The 26,358-nt window shown below is 46.3% G+C and overlaps 2 protein-coding genes across 6 annotated transcripts in view; one reads left to right on the plus strand and one right to left on the minus strand.

The window, feature by feature from the left end:
* The window catches only part of Cdc45 (cell division cycle 45), a 28,879-nt gene extending 18,332 nt beyond the window's left edge, over window positions 1-10,547 (plus strand). For all 5 annotated transcript variants that reach the window (XM_021257047.2, XM_021257048.2, XM_087198143.1 and 2 more), the window contains 6 exons: window positions 4,785-4,923; window positions 5,005-5,088; window positions 6,994-7,112; window positions 7,292-7,368; window positions 9,197-9,263; window positions 10,421-10,547. In XM_021257047.2, the coding sequence (XP_021112706.1) occupies window positions 4,785-4,923; window positions 5,005-5,088; window positions 6,994-7,112; window positions 7,292-7,368; window positions 9,197-9,261 (484 nt within the window). In that variant the 3' untranslated portion in view covers window positions 9,262-9,263; window positions 10,421-10,547. The remainder of the gene's footprint in view (window positions 1-4,784; window positions 4,924-5,004; window positions 5,089-6,993; window positions 7,113-7,291; window positions 7,369-9,196; window positions 9,264-10,420) is intronic.
* Window positions 10,548-13,091: 2,544 nt separating this feature from the next.
* Cldn5 (claudin 5) lies at window positions 13,092-15,577 on the minus strand. The gene has a single exon (XM_004843250.4). The coding sequence runs from the start codon at window positions 14,394-14,396 to the stop codon at window positions 13,740-13,742; it is 657 nt and encodes a 218-aa protein (XP_004843307.1). The 5' UTR covers window positions 14,397-15,577; the 3' UTR covers window positions 13,092-13,739.
* Between the last annotated feature and the right edge of the window lie 10,781 nt (window positions 15,578-26,358).

The following is a 26,358-nucleotide window of genomic DNA, read 5'->3' on the forward strand; positions in this document are numbered from 1 at the left end:
TTTTTCTTCGTTTGTTGTGCTTTTTGGTGTCATACCTAAAAAGCTCTTGCCTAATCCATGATCCCAAAAATTTCACATTATATTTTCTACTAAGAATTTTGTAGTTTTGTCACCAGATGGGGTTCAAGGAGGTTTCCCAAAGGGAAAATGGGGACCTCACCCTTCCCCACCACCCCATGGGGTAATAGTAGGCTTGTTGACTTCCATCACAGAAAGAAAATTTCAGGACCCATCAATGTGAGGCATAGAGGGGTTTACTGGCAGAGTTAGAAAGTAAGGGACATGAGGAAAAGACTTCAGCTTGAGTAAATGGAGGAGGCACATTCTGATGTAGGAGTTCAGACTGGCTCACACAAAAGCACAAGACCGCTTTTAAGGATTAGCAGGGGGCCGGAGATTTAGCTCAGTGGTTTCACTGCCTGCTGCGCAAGCGCAAAGACCCAAGTTCAATCTTCGGTAGCAAAAAAAAAAAAAAAAAAAAGGATTAGCAGGGGTGGGCTGGGTTCTGGTTAATCATTATCTCAGTTCTAGTTTCCATAGCTCCAGAGGAATTTTCATGGCTTGAGTGGTGATTTGGTCCTTTGAGATGATTGCCTTTGCTTAGGAGGGTAATCTCATCATGGGGTGGTCTGTGAGGCTCCACTTTTCCTGGAACTCAGGTGACTACAGGTTGAGGACAATGGCTGTAGACTTCTAGGCATTGCTCCAGGAAGGTCTGGAATTGGACGTTTCATAAGCTGGCAATTGGGTGTCTCTAAAAATTAGTAACTTTTATCTTGGTGCCCCCAGTCTTAAAGGGGGATAAGATAGATTAGGTAAATTTAGGGTTGAGAAAACTTGTTTTGTCAACTATTCCTAAATGATTGACGTTCTTTTGTGCAAAGCTAAGCACTGATCTGACCCAGAGTTTTAAGGTAGTAAGAAGACAAAAATTGAGTTTCCAGCTGGGCATGGTGGTGCATTCTTATAATCCTAGCACTGTAGGGGGCCAAGGGCCTAGCCTGGGCAATTTAGTGACTTATCAAGACCCTGTCTCAAAATTTAAAAAGAAAGGGCTGGGGCTGTAGCTCAGTATGAAGGCCCTGTGTTCAATCTCTGGTACTGCAAAGAGGGAAAAATGTTTCCTTGTCTCCTTTTTAACTATTTTTATTTTTTCTGTCCTACCTCAGTTTTAGTTATTTCATTTGGTATATGATTCATTTGAGATTAATTTTTGTGTTTATCGTAAGGAAGGAATCCAGTTTCATTCTTTTGCATTTGCACATCTACTTGTTCCAGAATCATTTGTTGAAAAAACTATTTGTCTCCCCAATCCATGTTGAAAATCAATTGACCATAAATATGAAGATTTATTTCTAGAGTTTCAGTTCTCTTCCATCCATCTATATGTCTATCTTTATGCAAATATCACACTGTTTTGTTACTGTAGGTTTGTAGCAAGTTTTGAAACTAGAAAATATGAGTCCTCCCATTTTCTTCTTTTTTTTTTTGGTACCAGGGATCGAACTCGTCCTTGCGCTTGTGGGGCAAGTGGCAGAACCACTGAGCTAAATCCCCAGCCCCCATTTTCTTCTTTTATAAATGATCTTGGTGACTTGAATTTCCAAATAAATTCAAATAAATAATAAACAAATTTAAATAAACAATGTATTTCTACATAAATATTCTAAATGTCTTGAATTTCCAAAAAATTTTGAGATCAGCCTGTTTTTTGGGGGGGGTTTTTTGTTTTTTTTTGAGATCAGCATGTTAATTTCTGCAAAGAAATCAATTTCTGTGTAGAATCTATAGATTAATTTGGAGGGTATTCCCATTTTAAGAATATAAACTGTACTTTTAAAATAAAATTTACTTCTAAATATTTGGACATTTTCTTTTTTGCAGTACTGAGAATTGAACACAGGGCCTGGGCATGCACTCTATTGCTTAACTATACATCCCCAGCTTTTTTTTTTTTTTTTTTTTTTCTCTTAAGTCTTGAGACAGGCTCACTGAGTTGTCTAGTTGGCCTCAAGTTTTCAATCCTCCTGCCTCAGCTCCCCGAGTAGCTGGGATTATAGGGATGTGCCACTATGCCTGGCTGGACTTGTTTTCTTTCTTTTTTTTTTTTTCTTTCTCTTTTTTTTGGTGCCGGGGATCGAACTCGGGTGCTTGCGCTTGTGAGTCAGGCAGTGGAACCACTGAGCTAAATCCCCGGCCCTGGACTTATTTTCTTAATTTCACTTTTAGTTTGCTCATTTGTATCATATGGAAATGCAACTGAGTTTTTTATATTGATCTTACTCATTTCTTGGTTCTGTTGGACTTTTTTCCCCTCAGTGCTCGGGATGAAACCCAGGAGGACCTTGCAAAAAATCCCCCCAAAAACAAAAAAAAAATGCAGTGCTTAACCACTGAGGTATACCCCAGCCCTAGGTTTAATAGTTTTTTTAAAAAATGGATTCCTTAAACTTTTCTGTATATTATATCATATCATCTGAAATACAGTTTTACCTCTTCCTCTCCAATGTGAGTTCTTTTTATTTCATTTTCTTGCCTAATTGTCCTAGTTAGAACCTCTAGCACAATCCGGATACAGTTTTATCTGTACTTTCTCTTTGCTTTTTTATTATTTCACCCTTGCTTAATTGTTTTATTTTGGTACTGGGGATTGAACTCGGGACCTTGCACTTGTGAAGCAGGCGCCAGAACCACTGAGCTAAATCCCCGGCCCCATTCTCAGCAGTTTGTCCTCAGTGAGAGGTCTAGTGCAGAAAGAAGCTCTGATGGGTCAGAAGGGACTTTGAGGGGCTTGACTTCTCTGGCCCTTTATACTCTTAAGTGTGGCTGGCCCTTTGCATTTTTCTTTGGCCCCTTGCACTTTGCTTTGGTTGCTTGTACATGGCCCATTGAACTAACCTGCTCCTTTCAGTTTTGGCCACTGTTCCCCATTGCCTGGAGTTTTTAACTGTTTTTATGTTTCACCGCCTCTCCATTTTCTCCCACACTGATGCTGACAATGTACTAACCTTGTAGCTGGTTGGTGGTCTTTTCCTACCTGCTTACACTTTGGGGTCTAGGGATGTAGCTCAGGCCCACTCTAACCTGGATCTGACTATTTAGGCTGGCTACCCATTGTCACCATAGATGTCCCTTGTCTATACCTCTGTAGTTAGAGCCAGCATTTCTTAGTATTCCTTGTCTCTGTTTCATTTACTCCATCATTTTACTAGAGCACAACGCTCAACTGATTTTCAAAGAAAGGGTGCATATGCAGTAAACTTTGAGTTCTGTGTCTGACAATATCGTTTTTTAGCCTCATCTAATTTCTGTTGAGCTCATATAGAACTCAAGATTGAAGATGATTTCTGGTGACTGTGGATTCCATTGTGCCCCTGTCTTCCAGCAGCCAGTGCTGTTATGTCAGTAAGAAGTCTGGGCCATTTTGAGTCTTGTTTCTTTGTAAATGCCCCACCCCCCACCCTACTTCCAGAAGTTTTCAGGATCTCCTTTGTGGTTTTCAGTATTCTAGAATTTTGTAATGCTTTGTCTAGGCACATCCTATTCACTGCATTTCACTGCATTCTCAGACGACCCTTTCAACCTGCAGACCCAGGTCTTGGAGCTGCAGGAGTGCTTTTTTACTATTTCTTTATCATTCACCTCTCTCTACACAGACATCATGTTTTTAAATCTTGCTTTCTGATTTTCCTGGAATAATGTTCTGTATATTTTTGTCTTTCATTTTCTGTGGCTTTGTTTTGTTATAGATATTGAGGAAGGTTTTCTTGACTTTATCCTCTAGGTTTTGAGTGAATATTTTATTTTTTGCAACTATTTTAATTTCCACCTACACTTTCTAGTTTCTGATGGTTCCCTTTTTTTTTGGTACTGGAGATTGAACTCAGGACCTTGTGCTTGCAAGGCAGGCAGCGGAACCACTGAGCTAAATCCCCGGCCTGATGGTTCCTTTTTTATAGCATCCTGTTCTTGATTTAGGAATGTAATAATTGCCTAAATCTCTGAAGATAGTAGATTTCAAGTTTCTTCTATTTTCTAAATTATCTGTTTCCTCCCAGGATCATTTTTTGGTTTTTTTTTTTTTGTTTGTTTGTTTTTTTGTACCAGGGATCGAACCTGGGTCCTTGTGCTTGCAAGGCAAGCAGCGCAACCACTAAGCTAAATCCCCGGCCCCAGGATCATTTTTTAGGCAACGAGTGTTTCCCAAATTCTCTGGTGTCTTTCATATTCAGAAATGGGGCTATGGAATCTTGGCTGAGCTCTGGGTATCTGGGCACAACTTGCTGGCCAAAACATCATTCTAGCAGGCAGGCTGGCAACTGTGATGTATTGGGACTCTTAATTGCTGGGCATAGAAGCTTTGCTTGAAGACTCTACTTCTTCAGAGGGTTCTTTCATATGTTAGAGGGGAGCCTTCCCTTTTGGAGGGGAAGAGTAAACATCTATCTGTTGGATGGAGGAGTCCCCTGTACCTCCCCATCCCCTGCCCAAGCCTCCCCTCTGTCAGAGCCTTCCAGGCACTTTCCTGTGACCTCCTTTGCAGGATCTTCAGTCTCCCGTCTTCTGATGCCAGCACCCATTCCCCCCTCTCATTTCTGTCCCTCTGGGTTTATACTTGTTTTTATTCCTTCCTTTCATATGAAAGAGAATTCAGGGGGAGAGAAGATAAACTTATTTCCAAATCTCTTCCTGAACCAGGAACCAAGTGACCTATTTGTGACTTTGGTATTTCACTAAGAGTTCTGGACATGCAATGTCTAAGGCAAATGTCTGCCCTGTTTTAGGAATAACCTGGACAAGCTGTACCTGGGCCTGGAACTTGCCAAGAAGCAACTGCAAGCCACCCAGCAGATCATTGCCAGCTGCCTCTGCACCAACCTTGTTATCTCCCAGGGGCCTTTCCTCTACTGCTCCCTTATGGAGGTCAGGGTTCCCTTGATGCCTACATACATACCAAGCCACGCCTGCTAGTGGCCTCCTCTGACTTTTGTCTCCCCATCCCAGGGCACTCCAGATGTTGTGCTGTTCTCCAAGCCAGTGTCCCTGAGCCTGCTCAGCAAACAACTGCTCAAGTCCTTTGTGTGTTCGGTGAGGAGCCAGGAGGGTGTGGCATGGGTACAGGAGGGCAGATGCTCAGTGAGTGCACTGAACCAGGTGTTAAGGCAGTGTCCTGTAGGTACCTGTAACTATTCACCAGCAGTGGGGGCTGGGAATATCCCTTGTATTTTCTGACCTGTACTTTCCTCAGCTGACCTCTAGGAGCTTTCTGGTTTCTCACAAGTCCTGATTACATCATTTGCTGTCCAAGTGGCTCGAAAAAATAGAGGCCTACATAGAGGGGTGGGGCTGGGGCTTATGTTCAGAGATGACAGAGCAAGAAAAGATGGAGTTGGTTGTAATACCGATTTACTTTGTAGCAAATTTGTCTTCTAGGCTGACTTTCTGTGTATGAGTTTATTTTTCATGTGGCCTAACATGCTTCTTTGCCTTGGCTTGGAACACAGTCCTAACTCAGCTGGTATTTAGTCAAGGGTCCTCACCCTGCGGACATCAAGCTCCTCCCCGGTGTCCTCCCAGGTGCTACTGCAGAAAAGATAGTTCCTGAACATTTCAGAAATCAAAGTCTTACTGTCCTTCAGAATGAGGGCTTATGTGGGGGGCTGTTCTAAGCAAAATGAGTAACAGGGAATTGAAATTTACTCATGCTGCTGAAGTAACCAATAAAATTATGTAAGTGTTCTGTGAAGACAGTCAGGTACAATCAACCATCGATTTCTGCAAGTTCTGCATCCTCAGATTCAACCAACTATGTATGGATCAAAAATATTTTGGAAAGGCTGAGGATATAGTTCAGTGATAGGGTGCTTGCCTAGAAACACACACACACACACAATTCCAGAAATTTTTAAAAAGCAAGCTTGAATTTGTTGTGTACCATGTAGTACACTGAATCCATGCAGATGAAGTGATGTATAGGGACAGTATTAGGTATCGTAAGTAGACTAGAGATGATTTAAAATACACAAGAGGATGTACATAGGTTCTATGCAAACACTACACCATTTATATAGGAGACTTAAGCCTCCTTGGGGTTTGGTATCCATGGGGGTTCCGGAACCAATCCTCAGTGGCTACGAAGGGATGACTATAATGTCAGAAAATGAATTAGGTGTCAAATATGAGCTTTTAAGTCTTCTAGGCTTAGTTCAAATCTCAACCTCCTCATTTATCAGTTGTGTGATGTGAGGTAGATTATCTGATCTCTGAGCCTCCATTTCCTCTTCCACAAAATAGGTTAACAAATACCCACTTCACAGGATCCATTCAGTAAGACATTGGGACTTTTTTTTTCAATACCGGGGAACGAACTCAGGTCCTTGCGCTTGTGGGGCAGGTAGGTGGTGGAACCACTGAGCTAAATCCCTGGCCCTCAATAAGACATTGATTAACTCTCACCTGTCAGGCCATTTTCATAGAGTGATCTACCCTCTCAGATCACTCCTAAGTCCTGCACAAATCAGGACATTTAGTCACATTGGTTGAAGGGTATGGGAACTGTTAGTTAAGGAGTGAGGAAAGCGTTCGGTCTCCATCCTGAGGGAGTGCACATGCAGGTGAGGGGACTACATGAAGAATGAGGGCGTGCAGTTTTAGATAGAGGCTCACACATCAGAGAGAAATAAACAGGATAGGTACAGATCCTGAAGGAGGTGACAGCTGCAGCAGGACCTGAAGGAGGTAATGGGGGAACACCACAGGGCAGAGCCCCTACAGGGAATAGCCAAGGTGCATTAGGGTGAGGCTGGTGGATGATGGGAATCTGGTTCTGAAGCTCCACATGGGGACTCTAAATCTCTTCTGGTGATGAACAGTACCCGGAGGATTTTGGGGAGTGACCTAGCACTGTTGGGGATCCTGAGTGCTAGATGGTATGCTCCACCCATGGAGCTGGATCTGGCTATGCTGTAACTGAGGGTGCCCTTATCTATGTAGACAAAGAACCGACGCTGCAAGCTGCTGCCCCTGGTAATGGCTGCCCCCCTGAGTGTGGAGCAGGGCGCAGTGACCATGGTGGGCATCCCCCCAGAGACTGACAGCTCAGACAGAAAGAAGTAAGCTGCTTCCATTTATCCAAAAATGGCAGGTGTGGGAGGACTTTGGAGGTATCTGCACATTGGCCCATCAGCCCTGTGCCTGAGCTGAGTGATGTTTGGCCTTCAGTGTCTGTCGGGAGAAAGAAGGGTCCCTTGTAGGTGGCCTGGCCTGCAACATGGCTGTCCTCTGTCTGCAGTTTTTTTGGACGTGCGTTTGAGAAAGCGGCAGAAAGCACCAACTCTCGGACGCTGCACAACCACTTTGACCTCTCAGGTGAGAGTCCCAGCTGTTTTGGCCATACTTTTGCCATCTTTCAAGGTCAGTGATGGCCTAAGAACCAGGTAAGCTAGCGTTGATTAGCCCAATCTGCCCAGCAGTCCTCTTGTTCTCCTAGAACCAGTCCCGGGCAAAGCTGCTCCCAGAGGCTCAGGGTGCTCCAACTCTGGGGAGCGGGATGCGCAGCTGTGGCTGTACAGCCCGCCCCGAAGATCACTTTCCGCCAAGCTTGGAGGACTGGCTGTAGGAACCTTTGGGGCCCAGCCTCACCACTCACTGTTGTGTCTCTAGTGCCCTGGTGTGGGCCAGGAAACAGCAGGCCTGCAGCAACCCAAACATGCCACCATGGCTCAGGCCAGAGCCTGTGTCATTGTGGAAGGTCCTGCCTGAGGCCACAATGTGATCTCAGTATGAGGGCTTGACTTCTGGCCCCTCTTATGCACTGGGAGGTCCCACACATGAGAGAGAGAGGGTCCAGCCTGACAATAACTTCCCCAAATGCCAACCTGGAACATGATCCATGTTTAGCTGTGTTTGTCTTTTTATTCTTCTTAACATTTTAAAGTTAAACAGACTGATCATCACTCCTCCCACTCTAGTTTGTTGGGGCTGCAGAGCACTGCAGACTGGGTGGCTTACATAGGTTATTTTCTCACAGCCCTAGAGGTAGGTCCCTGAAACCAAGATATCAGCCAGGTTGCTTCCTTCCACAGCCTCTTCCCTGTAATTTCACATAATCATCCTTCTTTGTGTATCTGTATCCTGATCCTCTTAAAAGGACACTAGGCACACTAGATGAGGAGCCACCCTGAAGGTCTAATTTACTTTATTCATCTCTTTGAAGGCCCTGTTTCCTAATACGGTCACGTTCCTAGGGGCTGGAAGTCAGAGTTTCAGAATTTGGGTGGCACACTTCAGCCTATAGTACCCCGCAGTATTTTACCTGCATCTCTCAGAAAGGTCCTTTTCTTACATTATTACCTCCTGTATTCAGGTTGCCTTGGCTGTCTCAGAGCCTGCTTCCTTGTGCCGGAGCAGTCACACTGTGGAGCTGTGTGGTATCAGTCCCCTCTGAGCAACAGCCCCTGCTTCCTCTTTCATGCCCATAATATGGAGAGATTGATTACAGCTGGCCTGCAGGGTGTCCCACCTCCGTTATACAAGGGAGGATTTGGGGGTGGGAGTTGCCTAGTTTCCCCTGAGGACTGGAGAGTCCTGGATGAGGAGTGTGGAGTGAGCCATGGCCAGTACCTACGTGGGTGGGCTGGGCCTGGACCATTGTCAAGATAAGCCAGCTGTATTCCAGAGCCTGGTTTTGCACTGTCTGAGGAAGGTTGACATGCTTGGCTGAGCCTAATGGCTCTCCAAGGTGCATACAGTTTGTATTATGGCTCCTTCCACAGAAGACACTGAAGCTATAGTACTGGCCAGAGCAGGCTAAAGTGGACTCCTGCCCAACCTTGGGCCCCCCACACCCACGATGGAGGCAGGCGTCTACTGCCAGTGTGGGAAGGCCCAGCCCTCTCTGGGTCTGTACTGCTCTGAGTTGTTACATTAGTCCTCTATTGGCTGTTATTGCTAGTCTCTGGCTTCCCAGAGTCTTCCCTGTAGGCCGTGGCTCTGAGCTCTCCACCAAATGCAGCCAGCAGATGGAGAGATGAATTGAAGTCATCTAGAATATCCCAGGCCATGGAAGCTCCTGTCCAGTATGGAATGCAGTAGAGGGCTGCTCCCACTGAGAATGTCAGGAAGAGGGAGTATATGTGCCCTGCTTGTTTTTCTCGCTCCTCCCTTCTCAAAAGATGTTTTTCTTTCATTACTTCAGTAATTGAGCTGAAAACTGAGGATCGGAGCAAGTTCCTTGATGCTCTTGTCTCTCTGCTGTCCTGAGGGTGAGCTGTCCGGGCTGGGGGTCCTTGGGATGGTGGGGTGGCTGCCCTGTCACAGGCCTGCCCTGACTCTGGCTTTAGCCTCCCTCAGTGAAGGCTTTTAGTTGGGTTTCAAATCAGGGCTGGGTTATCAAGGAGATCTGGAGCCAACACATTTTTCCCAAGAATGTCTGTCCTCAGGCTGCCAGCAGGGCCACAGTGGGGCATTTTTGAGGAAGCTAATTTCATTAAGTCCCTTTGATCCCTTTAGAAAGACTTGGCATTCACCCTCCTCTGATTACACTGCAGGGCTGGGCATTGTGTATGCAATGTGTGTGATGTACAGTGTCTGTGGTGCTGCCCCCAGAGGCCATCTAGAGCCTCCTGCCCCCAAAGTCTTCATGTCAGGCCCCAGGGGAGCCCACAGAACCAGCTATCGGGGCTTTTATATGTGAGACCCTTGAGAAAGCAAAGTTGTTGGCACCTGCCTGACTGCAAATTATGAAATGTCAGTCCTTTGTGAGCCATCAACCAATGCATAGCTATCCTGAGAGGCCCATTGCAAGCTACTGACGGGTCACTGTGACCCAGGACACCTCCTCAGCTAGGTCCTTCCCACTGACCCACATGATGCCCCTTGGGAAATGATACAAGGGGTCCTGCCCTGTGTCTGTGTGGCAGTCTCACTCTAGGGCTTCTACCACACCCAGCCCTGCCTCTGTCTGAGCCCTAGGCTAGAGGCTACTCCTATGGCAGATGGCTCTGCCAAGGCTCTGACCTAGAGGTTCCCTTAGTCCCTGTTCCCCATCCGTGGTGAGTTGGAAGCTAGAGGGCATAGAGGCCTGGGGGACAGAAGGGGAGACTGGCCAGACAAGGGGAGAAGCCTGTGTGAGCCCAAAATGAGGCTATCCCAGGGGGGACATGCAGCTGGTCAGGGAATTATAGGTGAAAAGATGCTAGAGTCCATGAGTATGTCCAGGGCTGTCACCCCGGTGACAGGCTGGACCTGGGCTGGGCATCCAGTGAGGACAGTGGGTTCCTTAGTGGACTTGGGATGACCTTCCACCCCCGCATACTCACCCCTACCCCTAGGTTTGAGGCTGCTCAGAAGCAGGAATGTGCAGTTTGTCACATTTGGGGAGATACCAGAATTATTTGCAACTTTTTTTTTTCTTTTCCAGAATTTGATTTCTTCAGAAATGACTTCCTTCTCCTTATTTATATTACCTGGCTTTTATTTAGATTGTAAGTTATGGACAGTTTCAAATGCAAGGAAGGTGGCTTTAATGGAATAAAATACTTCTTTTAGGTTCTGTTCCCCCTCATGGCTCTGGTCTCGAGGCCAGCACTTGGGTATACCCTGAGTGTTCCTTGGGTCCAGGGAACCATTGGTCCTATGCTCCTACCATCCTCCATGCTGAGCAAGTAGCACAAGGATGTGGCCTCCACTTAAACCCATGACAAGGTTTCCCTGCCCTTCCCTCCCAGCCTCCCAATGGCAGTGGGTAGAGGCTGGACCTTTTAGCACCTCGTTCTCTTCACAGTCCCTCCACCAGTTGCTGGTAGTGACCCAGCAATGCCACATAGGACCTATTCTGTCTGTCTGCCCATTGCTTCTTCCTGTCCACCTGGCCTTGACTGCAAGAGCCCAGCTGGCTGAGCAGGTCTTGGATGGAGACCCCCAGGCCTTGCCATTGGCATCACTCACAACCTTGTCCCAGAAGATCCAAACTGGTCAAGACCTCAACAACCTCCACAGCCCCAGAGCATCAAGAACTTTCCAGTCAGGGGAGTCTTGGGGTCAGCTGCCCCACCCCTCACAGATGGACCCTGGCCATGAGTGTGGAGGGGTTAACAGGTGAGAAGAGTGTGGTTCCTGTGTTTCCTGCCCTTGCACATGAGCTGTTCCCATGAGCCTCCTGTAGCTACTTCCTGGGGACACAGGTGCTGGGGAAGCAGGTGGGTGGGGGAAAGGTCCACCTCTGAGGCACTTGGAGTGCTGGAGGAGGCAGTGTTGGGTGCAGTCCTTGAAGTCAGGAGTTCTTTGGGCAGATTTAAGTTAGTGGGAAAAGCCCACAAAGTGGTTTGGAAGTGAGACCACAGTAGGTGGGGCTGTCCTTGAGGAAGGGCAGTGGGCACAGTGGGGCTGGGCTGTGTTAAAGACTGGCTTCTCACTCCCAACCTATTGTGGTGCCAGTAGCTACCAGCTGGAGTTAGCCCCTGCCCTTCCTGGCATGAGTCAGGTGGATGGTGGCCTGCTCTCCAGGACCCTCAGGCTACCCACACTGGCCATTTGCAAAAGCTTTGAGGCTGTACCGCCACCCTGAATGCAGAGTACACATGGAACAGAACTGTGTGGGATGAGCTGCCCAGGGCAGCTCCTGGCTACGTTTCCTAGCCCCTGCACTATCCAGCCCCAGATGTATCAGGGTCTTTTTTCTGGTTCTGCCCAGATTGTGACTCCAGGATCACATGATCTAGGCCAGGGCTGTTCTTAGTCCCTGCTGCACAGGCCCAGATAGGGCTGCAGTTCATGCTGTGCTGAGGACCTCTCTCTCTCTCTCTCTCTCTCTCTCTCTCTCTCTCTCTCTCTCTCTCTCTCTCTCTCTCTCTCTGTGTGTGTGTGTGTGTGTGTGTGTGTGTGTGTGTGTGGTGGGGTGGTGTCCCTCTTCTGGTACCTCATCTCATTGTTGGGCTTCAGGCATTGGAGCGATTAGCCTCCTTAGAACTCTCAATGGTGGCTCCCCCATGAGTTTGAGAATTTGCCATGAGCCCATATCCTTAGGACTGTGCTCCATGATGAGAAACCTGGTCAGGCTTGCGAGACTGCCACTAGATAATGCCCTAGGTGTTTCTGAGCAGAGCCTCAAGGCCAGAGTTTGGGGCAGATGCCAAGCCTTCTTGCTGGCTGTCTTGGAGCACCTTGCAGTCTCCATCCCCATCTACTGCTGTACTCCCACTGCTGGCCTTTGGGCAGAAGAAGGTAAAACTACCAATTCAAAGTGCCTAAAACAGGGCTGGGGATTTAGCTCTGGTTCCAGCCTCTGCCTTGCAAGCACAAGGTCCCGAGTTCGATCCCCAGTACCAAAAAAAAACAGCACACAAAGTGCCTAAAACAGATGGAAACAATGAGTTCAGTGACTATAATAAATACCTCTGCCCTCATAGGAGCTGAACTCTACTGGTTTCTAGTCCTCCTTCCAGTAGTTAGGTCACACAGAGTGTTTCCAGTAGAGCCAGCACAGAGGTACAGATGGCCGGCACCAGTCTAAAATGGGCACAGACCCTGGACAGAGCCATGCTGTGACTGGCAGAGGAGCCAGGACAAGGGGCTGGAGCCAAGCCAAGGTACTCTGGGCAACAGGCCCCTCCTCCCCATGGCAACACTGTTGACCTGCAGCAAACCCTGCTGGAACCAGCTCCCGTCGAGGATTCACTCCTTCATACCCCATTGTTGAAGAGGGCCTTGTCTGGCTTTGTACAGATAGTACTCAGCTAGGTAAGCACTAGAGGGCAGGTGGAAACATCACCCTGTGGTATGTGGGGGGGGAGTGGGCCTTTCCTCGGAGAAACAGCCCTCTCCAAGTCCCTAATGGCAGATCCCTAGTGTGGAGTTCCAACCTGATCCCCTCTGCTGGGGACTCCCCCACCCCCACGAATCAGTATGGAACTCTTCTCACTTTCCTGGGTTGCTGTGACCTATATCCAAGTCTCTGATGGGAAGGTGACCAGATGGCAGGGAAAGCAGGAAAAGTTCAGTCTACAGGAATCTTTGGGAAGGAGGTGATGGGTAGGTAGGTGAATGGGAGTGCTGGGCATTGGGGTGACTGGACAGAGGACAGGACACAGTGGGAGTGTTCAAACTATTTACTAAGCAAATTCTTAACCTCTCCAACCCCCTCCAAGCTTGGAGGAGGGCAGTGGACCAGCCCCACCCAGGCTCCGGTGTCCACAAGCCTCACTTGGGGGGCTGCGGAGGTTACACAAATAGGTCCAAAGGAAGTCAATTGGTCCTTTGGGCTCAGTCCCTGCTGAAAGGGAAAAGGCCCTTCATACACATCCTTCCGGGCTGGGGTCTTAGGCCCTTCACCTGCCCGCCCAGATCTGTCGGAGGGATGGGAAGAAAGGCAGCATCCAAGATCCCTCCCACGCCCACCCCATCCCTGGGTAGAGAACGAAATTGGCATTTGTAGTGGGGTGCCCACTCCCCAGTTGAGTTCGAGAGCCCCGCCCATGTCATGGTCAGTGCTGCACACAAAGGAACTCTATCAAGTCCTCCTAAGTGCTTGTCATCTATTCAGGGAAGGGCGCGGGCCAGGGCCTGGGTGGTGGCCATCAGAGAGGACCAACTAGGCTGTGAGCCGGTCGGGTCGATACACTGAGTCCGACATTCGGTGGAGTTTGTGCTGGGCGCGACCCAGCGGTGGCTGCAGCTTCTAAGGCCGCTCCTCCAATTCGCGGGCTTGGCTTAAGGAGGGGTCCCCGCCGTACCCCGCGCAGTCAGACGTAGTTCTTCTTGTCGTAGTCGCCGCTGGCCGTGGGTCTCCGCGGGGCTGAGTACTTGACTGGGAAGCTGAGGTCTGGGCGGCCGGCGCAGCCCCAGGCGCCGCAGCACACGAGTCCACCACCGCACAAGAGCAGCGCCGAGGCCGCCCACCCGATGTACAGCGCCGCGCCCAACTCGTACTTCTGCGACAGGGGAACCGAGGGGTCGTAGAACTCACGGACAACAATGTTGGCGAACCAGCAGATTGGCACGAGTGCCAGCAACCCACAGAACACGTATAACGCACCGCCAGTGAGGGCCACGCGCGCTTTCACCGGGCCCGCGGGCACGCATGTGGTGCACTGCGCACCAGCCAGGGTCACGAAGAGCGCGATCAGCGCCAGCAGCGCGGCGCCCACTGTAAGCGCCCGTGCCGCCTGCACTTCAGAGCTCAGCGCCAGCACAGACTCATACACCTTGCACTGCATGTGCCCAGTGCTCTGCACCACGCAAGTCATCCACAGCCCTTTCCAGGTGATCTGCGCCGTCACGATGTTGTGGTCCAGGAAGGCAGTCACCTGCCACATGGGGAGCCCGCACGCCAGGATCAGGCCCAACCAGCCCAGCAGGCACAGGACTAGACCCAGGATTTCCAGCGATGCAGACCCCATGGCTGTAGGCGAGACGCGCGCCCGATGGTCCCCGGGCCGCCCTGCGCTCGGCGGCGGCGCTTTGGTTGGCTCGGCTCCCCGCGTGAGCCCTACTGCCCTTTAGCCCGCGTTGCCGGATCTCCGCCTGCAGTTAGCTCGCCGCGCGGGTCAGATCACCACCTCCGGTCTGCTGGGACTTCTTGGGGGCTCCCCATTTGAAGTCTCCGGGGCTGGATCTGCTACCTCCGGACCCAACCCCCGGGACCAGAGCAACCAATCCTTGCGCAGACCATTGCCTGCAGCCAATCCCAGGCTCCCCATCCCCTGAAGTTGCAGACAGAAAGGCTGGGGTAGCTGAGGGCTCAGGGACCGCACCCAGTTGGGCCACAGACCCCTCCCACCGATGTCCTAGTTGCAACCCAGAGCGTTCTGGACTGGCTTTGGGCGTTCGCTCCTAAAGCCACCTCTGGCGCGTCCTGGCCCCGGCATTTTGGGAGCTCATGACACACAGACTGAACTGCCCCCTGCATCCTCCATCCTGGACCAAGCCTGAAGGTCCTTCACAGGGGAGCTAGCTCTGCTCTTCCCTGACCATTGGCTCCAGGAGCCAACCCCACCGCAATATCACCCTGCAGAGGCCTGCTTGGGAGGCTCTCGCAGTCCTTTCGTTCAGCTGAAGTAAGTACACTAGGCCTTTCTCCAGAAAGCCTGTCCTGGAGATCAAGCCAGGCCCATTTCCTTGCACTTTCCCTCCCTAGTGCCCTCAGCCTCAGCACTGTGGAGGAGCCATACCAAGCAGAGATGGCAAACCTGTGAGAGGTCAGACCCAGGATCCCACCCACACCCAAGGACCTGTCCAACACCACCAATACACTGCCTCCCTGGTGGTCAGGCCCTGGCACAAAGTGGGCAGCACAAGGGCCTTATCTAGGCAACACCTATTCTAACCCTGTGTGGTGGCTTCCGAGACCCCTCTGCATTGGCCTGCTGCTCCTCTTCCTTTGGCGCTGCTTATCCTCCATCCTTTGAAGTCCAGGTCAGGCAGCACCACTTACGAAAGTCATTGGCTCTGTTTCCACAAGCCCCAGCTAGCCAGCCTACTTTGGTTCTCAGACAGCAGAGACACAAAGGGACATAGGGGCTGTGTACAACCCTCCCACCAGTGGTGGTGGTGCCTGCCACCCCAGCCCCCAGGCCACCTTCCGGAAGCCAACTTGGAGTTTCCTGGCCAGGAGGAAGAGCCCCCATCCTTGCTGGAGGAGGGAGGCGCGGGGATTTCCGGGCATTCTTCTGCACAATGGCCCAGCCATTTCTTGAAAGGTCCACTGGGGTGTATGCTGTGGGCCCCCTAAGGCTCAGGTGGGGGCCCTAGGCCACAGGCCCATGGGGCACCAGCCCTTTTCCAGTAGTCTCCTCCCCATCCCCTGATGGCCCGTTTGTTTCCAGCTAAGTCTGGACTCCCAGCCCTAGACTGAGACTGCTGGGTGCATTTTTTCCTCTGGCTCAGAGTGCTCAGGCTCTCCATTGAGTAAGTGGCTTTGTTGAGGCCAGTCATCAACATGACTTTGATAATCTCCCCCTCCTGGGCCCTAGATTTCTTCTCCCTCTTGGAGATGTCTCTGAGGGCATAAATGAGGTAAGGCCAGTGTCTGATTCCTCTAGCATGGGAAGGTGCTGAAGGCAAGTTTGTTGGATCCTGGGGTGGAGGGAAGTGGTTTTTTTTGAGGGTAGTTTTTAGAGTGCTTGCTTGCCTGCAGCTTCCCTTCCCCAACAGAGTGGAGCACCTCCTTCCAGCCATCGTATCCCTGGATGTCTTCCTCCTGCTGCAGATTTATAGATCACTTCTCTCTTACAGGTCCTCCTGCAAGTCCCCTCACCCATCCACCACAGGAGCCCACCCTCTTAATTCTGCTTCTCCTTGGCTCCATTCTGGGACCTTTCCTAGCCCTCCCTCTACCTTCCACACCACTATCTTCCTGGGTCAACTGCTGCTGCAGCCTTCTCAGCTCATCCAGCCTCAACCCTTGGGGTACAATCTGGATAAGGCTCTCTCCCTTCACCTGCCTACCTGGTTTCCCTCTCTTGACCACTTTGGGCCCATCCCAGCCTGGCACCCTGCAGTGGCCCCAGTGAGCTCCTGTCTCTTTGACAACAACCTCACAGTATCTCCAGGACCTTTTGTGAAATCTCAGGCTGCATGTGTGGTCATGGTGCCCACTTACAGTAGACCCAGAACCAGTACAGAGAGGACCTGGAGGGTAGCAGAGCTGACACTGCTTCCATCGAACCTGCCCACAGATTGAGGATAGCCTCTAAGTGACCTAGTCCAGATCCAAGAGGGGCATGAAGACAAGCCCATCCTTCCACTCATTGGAGATTTGACCACCTACTGTGTGCCAGGCACTGTCTCTGCCAGAGCACACAATACAGGAAGCTTGAGAGACTGACAATAAACCATCAACCAATGTCTTGACAGGAAAGAGAGTGGCAAAAGCCTCAATAAAGAGGTGACATTTCAGCAGGATTCAAGGAAGAAGTTCCCAGCAGAGCAGAAGAAAACATGGGAGCAAATTCTGAGAGGTACATGGGTACATTTTGGGCCGCAATGTGGTTCACTGGTAGAGCACTTGCCAAGCAAGTGTGAAGCACTGGATCCCATCCCTAACAACGTGAAAAAAAGATAAAAGATACTAGGGGTGGGATGGGCCTCAGAGTCAGTCTGGGGACAGAAAGAGGCTGGTGTAGCCAGATTGACACAGTGGACCAAGGCCTGCCAGCCAAGGTCAGTGTGTGTCAAAGAGGGCCGTGCAGGAACATGAATCCTGATCTTTTGTGAGGGGCTTGAGGCAGGCCTGGCCATGGCCATCTGCTCATTTACAGCTATTGTTCTGCTTTCCCAAGGGAAGTGCTGCAGGATCTCATTAATTGTGTGAGAGAAAGGCCTGAGTCGGCAGAAAAGCAGTTTATCTTAAGCAGCTGCCGACTGACCCTGCCCCAGGGAGACCTGTTGATCTTCCAAGGACAATCTAAATTTAGGCTCCAGGTTTCTGGGGATTGAGGTTTGGGAAGCTCCTAGCTAACAGATTTCATTTCAAGGGAAATGGAAAACAACACTCCTATCTTTTAGCTTTGAAAGTTAGGAGTGTTTCCCTCCCATTCAGCAGATCTTTACAGAACCTGGTGCCCTTTCTTGACAGGAGCCAAAAGCCTCGGATATGGCAGCAGCTTGGGACTTCTTGTGTTTCTGACCACTGACCTGGGTAGGAGGCCATGGGTGCCACCAAATCTATGAGGAGAGCCCTGAGTAGCACCTAGCTTCACTGTTGTTAGTCCTGCTGCTGTTCTTTGTGCCCAAGAGCAGGCACAGACTCAGATTCACCCCTGCAAGCTGTCAACTTTCTGGACTGGTAACTCGGCCTTAGTTTCCCTGTTGATGATGAAGCCCTGTGCATTAGAGACTGAGATTGCAGGGGTTGGTGGTGCTGATGCTGATCCATCCCAAGACCTCTGCTCCCATTCTTGAGAGGCTTTCAGTCCTGTGACCTTCGTAGCTCATCTGACCTCAGTCTCCTCTCTCAGGATGGGTCCCACTGGCTGTTTGTCAAAATCTAAAGTCACTATGACTTTAACTTCCTCAGCAAGTAGGAGGATTGGGGCTAGGGAGCTCTAGTTGACAGAGCCTTTGGGTCCTATAGGCCCTTTTCCTATTCAGTGATGTAGCACAGCTGGACATGGGGGTGTATACCTATCATTCCGTAACACTAGGCGACTGAGGCATGAGAATTTCGAGCCTAGGTAACTTAATGACTTATCAAGATCCTGTCTCAAAATAAAAAAAAATTAAAACACTGGAGATACAGCCCAGTACAAGGGCCCTGAATTCGATTCACAGTACTGGGGGGGGGGACTGTATTGCTTCTTAGTGGTCTTTCCTCAGTCCAGAGCATTTCAGGAGCTGCAGGGAGGCCAAGCAACCCCCTGATAAAGTGGCAGTGGTGTCTTCAGGGTGCAGAATCCACCCTTCACTCCTTTCACTTCTTGTGTCTGAAGGGCCTCTGTAGCCTCCATCCACTTTCTCTGTGTACCGCATTTTGCATCCATTTTATACTCTTCCACTTTAAATCATGGAGCCGTTTAAGATTCTCCTTTGTTGCTTGGCATCATACTGTAAACACTTCCCTATTTTGTTAAAAATACACCATGATTATTGTTGTTTACAGAGGCCTGAGATGGAATTGCTCTCTGCCAGTCATGGGTGGGGTGTGAACACGGGCAATTTGTTCTGAAGTTCCAAAACTGAGGAATGATAATGGGCTTGATATCAAAGGGTTGTGAAGGGGCTAAGTGCAAAGCTCGTTCTAGGTTTAGATGGAAATTGAATTGATGTTAGTGGTGGGATTACAGTTGTCCCTGGGTATCCATGGAGGATTGTTTCCAGCACCTCATTCCCACCCCTTGAATACCAAAATCCACTGATGCTCACATCTTTTATGTAAGTGACATAATATTTCATACAACAGGGCCAGGGATTTAGCTCAGTGGTTCCGCCACCTGCCTCGCAAGTGGAAGGATCCGAGTTTGATCCCCCATACCAAAAAACTATATATATCTTTCATGAAACCTAGGTACATCTTCCCATATACTTTTTTTTTTTTTTTTTTAGTACTGAGGATTGAACTCAGGACCTTCCACTTGCGAGGCAGGTGGCGGTACCACTGAGCTAAATCCCCAGCCCCTTCCCATATACTTTAAATCATCTCTGGGATGTTTATAATACCCAAGATAATATAAATGCTATATAAATAGTTGTTCTACTCTATTGTTCAAGGCCTAATGACAAGAAAAAGTCTACATATATTCAGTACAGATGAATTTTTAAAAATATTTTCTATCTGTGGTTGATTGAATCTGTGCACGCAGAACCTGCAGATCAGAGTGCTGTCTTGATTCTGGTAATTATTCAAACATCCCTCTGGAATACCTCCTCAAAGCCTCACATGTTCAGACATGGCTGGATCACAGGGTACTGTACCCACTGGTGAATTCATCCCTCAATGAGTTCAGGAGCAAATGTGCTGGTGGGAGGTGGGGTCTGTTTGGAAGAGGCGGTCACTTGGGGTATAACCTGGAAGGAAGTGTCTCCCTCCCGGGCTCTTCTCTTCTCTCTCTGCTTCCTGGCCACCACAATAAGAGCAGCTTTCCTCTGAGGCAGGCCCTTCTACCATGCCACTTTTGCATTTGAGTCTGCCCACCATGGACTGAAATTTCTGAAACTGTGAATCTAAATAAACTTCTCTTCCTTTAAGTTATGGGTGTAGGAAATGTAGGAAATGAGGAAAGTAACTAAGACATAGGTGATAATTTTTCTACTATAAATAGTACTGTTATGAGAGCTATCATTTGTAAGTCTTGATATTTTGAAAGTTTTCCTTAGGAAAAATTTCTAGAAGTAGAATTTCTAGATTACACCGAGGAGGCTATATCATTGAGATTTCTTACCTGAGTGTGTAGGGAACAGGGAAAGGGGATGTTACCAGAACCTCTGCAGTAAGTCCTAGTCTCCTGCGAGCCACGGCAGTACACGGCGAATTACAGGAAAGGTAGAAAAATGAGACTGAGAAGAAGCAGAGCTTTGAGTCTGATTAGTGCTGCTCCGGGCGGCAAAGACAAAAGCCCCCAGCTTAGGGCACCTTTTATTCAGTACTCAGTACCACCGGGAGAAACAAATGTAACAAATGACTTGCAGAGAGTTCAGTACATCCAAGTAAACAAGATGTAACAATCCAAGAACAATGAGGAACTGAGTAGATGAAGATTTTGTTCCTCCCAGGATGTCTTCAGCTGGTGTAATCTTGTCCTGGAGCATCACAGCATCAGCGGACCATTGAGGTCTCAGTTGTGACCGGGGCCAAAATGGAATTATGTCTCGGAATTCCATAGCTAGGCTGTAGGCAGGAGAACTAGGCTAACCAAATGATTTTTCCCTAAAATTATGTAGCTTTGCTCCCTAACGTGACTGTACCTTTTCACAGCCTGTCACCAGCTTTAGATACCCATAGTATTTTAACAATTCTTTGTTAGTATAGCTTTGCAATATGTAGTGATTACATTCAGCTTGGAGTACTGACACACATACTGAATCTGGATCATTTTTACTCCCTCTGCTCTCCTACCTGCCACAGTTTTTAAAGTTTACTATTTGCCCAGGTAGAAAATGGTATCTAATTTTAATTTTCATTTCTTTAAATAATAATGAGAATACTTATTTTCTGATTTAGTCATTTTTACTTCCTCGGGTGAATTGCCTGTGTACAATTAATAATGAGCATGAATGTTTCCCTCATTTTACATGTTATAACCATTAATTTGCTACCGTATATATGGCAGATATCATTTGCCATTTGTTTCTTATTCTATAATCATTTTTTTCAAGATGTAGATATTTAAGTTTTTGTTTTTGTTTTTGGTACTGGGGATCAAACTCAGGACCTTGCACTTGCGAGGCAGGCGGTGGAACCACTGAGCTAAATCCCCAGACCTAAGTTTTTGAATATTCAACTTTATTAAGAGTTTCCTTTATGATTTCTATCTTTATTTTTTAGCTACCAAAACTCCTTCCATAGCTAGAAGATAAAAATTAAGCTTTTAAAAAAAAGTTTTCTTCTACTTATTTTCACGACAAAGAGACTTTCCAATTCTGATCAAGATAGATAGGATTAACAGTAGACTGGAATTTGCAAAAGACATTTTTGATGAACTTGAAGGCACAAAAATAGTAACTGTCCCAAATAAAACAAAGGGAATTGAAGAAAAAAGAAAGAAAAAAACATGATGTCAACCTCAAACAGATTACTATATAGATAATTAGAGTCCCCAAAAAGGGAGGAAAAAGGGGGGAGAAAATACTTAAAGAAACACTAATTGAAAAATTTCTAAATTTCATGAAGACTATAAATAAACTCACATCCAAGATTTTCAACAAATCCCAAGCACAAGAAACATGAAAATGACAGCAGAATACATCTTAGTTGAAATTGCTTAAAATTAGAGCTAAACAGAAAATCTTTTAAATTTTATTTATTTATTTAATGTTGGAGATTGAATCCAGGGGTTCATGTATGCTAAGCATAGGCTCTACCATGAGCTATAACTCTAGTTCCTGAAAAAGAAAATCTTAAAAATCATTAAGGAAGAAGAAACATTATGTACAGAGGAATAAAAATAAGGATGGGAAGATTTTTCAAAAATAATGCAAGTTGCCAGGGATTCAGTGGCATTGCACCTGCCCACAAGCACAAGGTCCTGAGTTTGATCCCCAGTACCAAATAATAATAATAATAATAATAAAAAATATAATAATGCAAGTGAGAACACAATATAGCAATACTGTTAAAGTCCTATAAGAAAAAAATAGTCTGATTAGCCTAAAATTCTATACTCATCAAAAATATCTTTCAGGGGGGTGGGGATTTAGCTCAGTGGTTTCACCGCCTACTGAGTAGGTGCAAGGACCCAAGTTCGATCGCTGGTACCAAAAAAAAAAAAAGTAAACCTTGTGGGTTGCTGTACTTTCGAGATAAAGTTGATCCCTGAAGGGCCAGGGACTTAGCTCAGTGGTTCTGGCACCTACCTTGCAAGTGCAAGGTCCTGAGTTCGATCCCCAGTACCAAAAACAAAACAAAACAAAACAAAATTTTCAGGGCCGGGGATTTAGCTCAGTGGTTTCACTGCCTGCTGCACAAGTGCAAGGACCCAAGTTCGATCCCCGGTACCAAAAAAAAAAATTTCTTTCAAAAATGAAGTCAAGCTGGGAATTTAGCTCAGTGGCAGCATGACAGCCTTGCAAGTGCAAGTTCCTGAGTTTGATCCCTGGTACCAAAAAAAAAAAAAAACCCAGAAAGGAAAGCCAGGCATGGTGTTGCAAACCTGTAAGCCCAGCACTTGGGAGGCTGAGGAAGGAGGATCATCTCAAATTTGAGGCCAACCTGAACTCGGTAATGAGATCCTGTCTCAAAACAACAACAACAACGACGACAGAAAGAAGAAAGAGAAAAGAAAAACAAAACAAAAGCCCCAAAGACCAAAAACAAAACCAGAAAAGAAATGATAAAAGAAGGAAGCTTCATACATCATCAGGAAGACAGAAAGAACATGATAAGCAAGATACTGGCAAATACAATAGACTTGCTTTCTCTTTAGGTTTCTAAATTATGTTTGATGGTTGAAGCAAAAAATTATACTGCCTAAAGTGGTTTTCAATGTATGTAGAGGAAATATCTAAGATAATTATGTTACAAGTAGGAGAGGTTAAAGGGAAATAAAGATTTATTTATTTATTTATGGTACCAGGGATTGAACTCAGATCCTTGCGCTTGTGAGGCAGGCGGCAGCACCACTGAGCTAAATCCCTGCCCCAGAAATAAAGATTTTTATACTTCATTCTTATTGGTAAAATGTTCACATTAAGAAAATCTTGAAAATCATTTATTAATAAGTACTCTGTACTTTTTCCCAATACTGGGGATTGAATGAAGAACCCTTTTTATTTTTTTAGTATTTTGAGACAGGATCTCTCTAAGTTTCCCAGACTGGGCTCAAACTTGAGATCTTCCTGCTTCAGTCTCTCAGAATATTGGAATAGGTGTGCACTATCACACTAGGCCATACTACAAATGATAATCCTTAGTCAGACATATGCATTCAAACACTATTTCCTAATTAGTTGTTTGGGTTTTTTTATTTGTTTGGTTTTTTTTTTTTGAGACAAGGTCTTGATATGTAGTACAGGCTAGACTTGAACCAGCTATGTGGTCCAGAGTACCCTTCAATGTGTGATCCTCCTGCCTCAGCCTCCCAAATGCTGGGATTACAGGCATGTACCATCATATCTGGTGACATCAAGAGACTTGGTGAGTTATGCACACATAGGATAATCTTATCACAACCACTAAAATTGTATAAAAAAGGTAATACTTCAAAACACTATACATAATTAAAAATGGAATTTTAGAAAATATCAAGTAAGCCACAGAAAAGCAGGCAAAAGTAAGAAGGAAAAAAAAAAGATGGGAAGGTGGGAGGGAAGAAAGGAGGACAAACAAAACAAAAATAAAATGCCAAAGTTGGGCCAGGGACTTAGCTCAGTGGTTCCACTACCTGCCTTGCAAGCACAAGGTCCCAAGTTTGATCCCTGGTACCAAAAAAAAAAAGCCAAATTTAAGTCTTACCATTGCAGTAAATACATTAATCCATATACAAAATAAAAGAGATCCATATACAAAATAAAAGAGATTGGAAGAGTTAACAACAACAAAAAAGGACCCAGATATATGCTATTTAAGAGAAATTTATGCTGAGCAGGGTAGTGTAGGCTGAAGCAGGATGACTGCAAATTTCAGGCCAGCTAGGACAACTTAATGACACTCTGCCTTAAAATAAAAAGAGTTAAGGATGGGACTTAGTAGTAGAATGCATGTAGAAGGCCTGGGAGCAATTCCCAATAACACCAAAAAATGAAATAAAATAAAATGAAGAAACTCGTTTCAAATGCAATGAAATGTATAGGTTGAAAGCAAAATGATAAAACAATGCCACACAGACATTAATCAAATGAATACAGAATTGGCTATATTGATATAAAATAGACTTCATTAAGAATATTAACAGGACAGAGAAAGACATTACATAATGATAACGCCAGTCCAGCAAGGAGATATAACAGTTCTAAACATGTATGCACCAAACAACAGAGCTGCAAAATATGTGAGACAAAACTGAAGAAACAGACAAATGTACAATTGTAGCTGAAGATTCAATGCTCCTCTCTCAAAACTGATGGAACAACTAAACAACATTAGCAAGAAGAAAGAATGTTTCCACAACACCATCAACCAACAGGATCTAATCAGCATTTATAGAATGCTACTCTTCAACAGGAGAATACCCTTGTTTTTTTCCTTTTTGAGACATGGTCTTGCTACATAGCCCAGGCTGGGCTTGAATTCACCGTGTTATCAGGCTGGCTTCAGTGATCTTCCTCCTTCTGGCTCCCAAGTGAAGGGATTACAAACATGCATTGGCATACTAGGTTCAGAATACACATTCTTTTCTAGTGCCCACAGGCCACATACCAAGGCACACAATATCTTGGGCCATGAAGAAAAAGACTCTCAAAATTAATGAAACCAAAAGTTGGTTCTTTGTAAAGTTCAACAAAATTGAGAGCTGTTAGTTAGAAAAAGAACTCTCAAATTACCTAAATTAATAATGACCTTGTAGAAATGAAAACAGTTACAAGGGGATACTATAAACTAGGGTTATCCAACCCTTTGGCTTTCCTGAGCTGCACTGAGTGAAGAGGAAATGTGGGACACATATAAAACATACAAATAGTTAATATATGTAAAAAATGAAACTTTTTTTGTATTTTTATTATAACATAAGAGTCTCCAAACCTCAAAGTGCAGGTTGAACACACCTAATAGTTAATCTATATAAGCATCGAAATGTCTTCTATTTAAAAATATTTTTATTATAACATTTCTAGTATCAGTGGTGTCATATATGTGACTACAACAATATCATGATAAAAATATTTGATACATTTTTATACTCCTTATACTACAGCAGCTAAAAATCTATCTCATTTATGAAATAACACAAAATGCCCAAGTTCAATAATTAAATAAGAAATCTTACACATCTGCTTAATAACAATGAACACCAGTCTTCACAGGTACACAGATGTAGAGGTTGAAATATTATTGGTAATCACTGTATTTTACTTGCCAAGTTCCACAATTGTGTATAACATCTGATACATGCAGGTTTCAATTGAACTGATTGTGTGTGGCAGGTGTAGGAGGCAGAGTTGGCAACATACAGCACCCTCCCTTGCACGGTGTTTTGTTTCTACACAGTCTTCACTTTAGCACCATGCAATTGAGTCATGAAAAATATCATTAAAATCAACATAATAAGGGCCGGGGATTTAGCTAAGTGGTTTCATCGCCTGTTGAGCAAGCGCAAGGACCCGAGTTCAATCCCTGGTACCAAAAAAAACCAAACAAACACCAAAACAAAACATAATAAGCTGGGTATGGACATGTATTCCTGTAATCCCAGCACTTTCAGAGGCTTAGGCAGGAGGATCTCAAGTTCGAGTCCTGCCTGAGAAATTTAGCAAGATTCTGTCTCAAAAAAAAAAAAAATGGCTACAGACGTAGCTCAGTGATTGAGCACTTGCCTAGCATGGGCTCATACCCCTGTACCTTACCACTGTCCCTCAAAAACTAACGAGATACTTAGAAGAAAGTAACAATAATTAAAAGAGTGTGATACTGATATGATAGACATATTGACTGAGGGAACAGAATCAAGAGTACAAAAAAAACCCCTTGGAGCACAGAGGAGGTGAGCTGCTCCCAGTACACAGGAGGAGGCTTCTGGGCTGCTGTACCACCACCAACACCCCCAGCACAGAGGAGGTGAGCCGCTGCACGGACGCCAACAGCAACCCCCAACCCTGTCCCAGTCGAAATGAGAAAACATGTAAACAAGTCTCAAAACCAGACTTCCAGATCACCTAAAGCAACCCCAAAGGGAAATGAGATGGAATACTCTGATACTCAATCAGCTGGACTCCCTGAACCAGCAACAAAAGAGGATTTGGAAAAAATGAAATCTGAAATAATTTCTCACATAACAGCAGAGATTGTGCCCATAGTGCAAGACATGATTAATAAATCTAGAGAGGACACAGATAAAAAAATTGAGGAGCTGAGGAACAGGATGGAATCCCAACCTAGGAAACAAAAGGAATCCATAAAACAGATACAAACAGATTTCCAGGAGATTAAAAACTCCATTAAAAGCTTACGCAGCAGAATGAGGCAATGTGAGGACAGAATCTCAGATATAGAAGACAAGATTGCAATTAGTGACAAGGAAAAGAAAAATTTCTTTAAAATTGTAAGGAACCACG

This window comes from Heterocephalus glaber, unplaced genomic scaffold, assembly GCF_053883595.1.
Source record: "Heterocephalus glaber isolate CG9 unplaced genomic scaffold, H.glaber_assembly_v1.0 deba00001687, whole genome shotgun sequence".
NCBI classification, from domain to species: Eukaryota; Metazoa; Chordata; class Mammalia; order Rodentia; family Bathyergidae; genus Heterocephalus; species Heterocephalus glaber.

What these genes read in the sequence shown, in the direction of transcription:
- Cldn5 (XM_004843250.4), bottom strand. Translation starts at nt 14,396, where the DNA reads ATGGGGTCTGCATCGCTGGAAATCCTGGGTCTAGTCCTGTGCCTGCTG.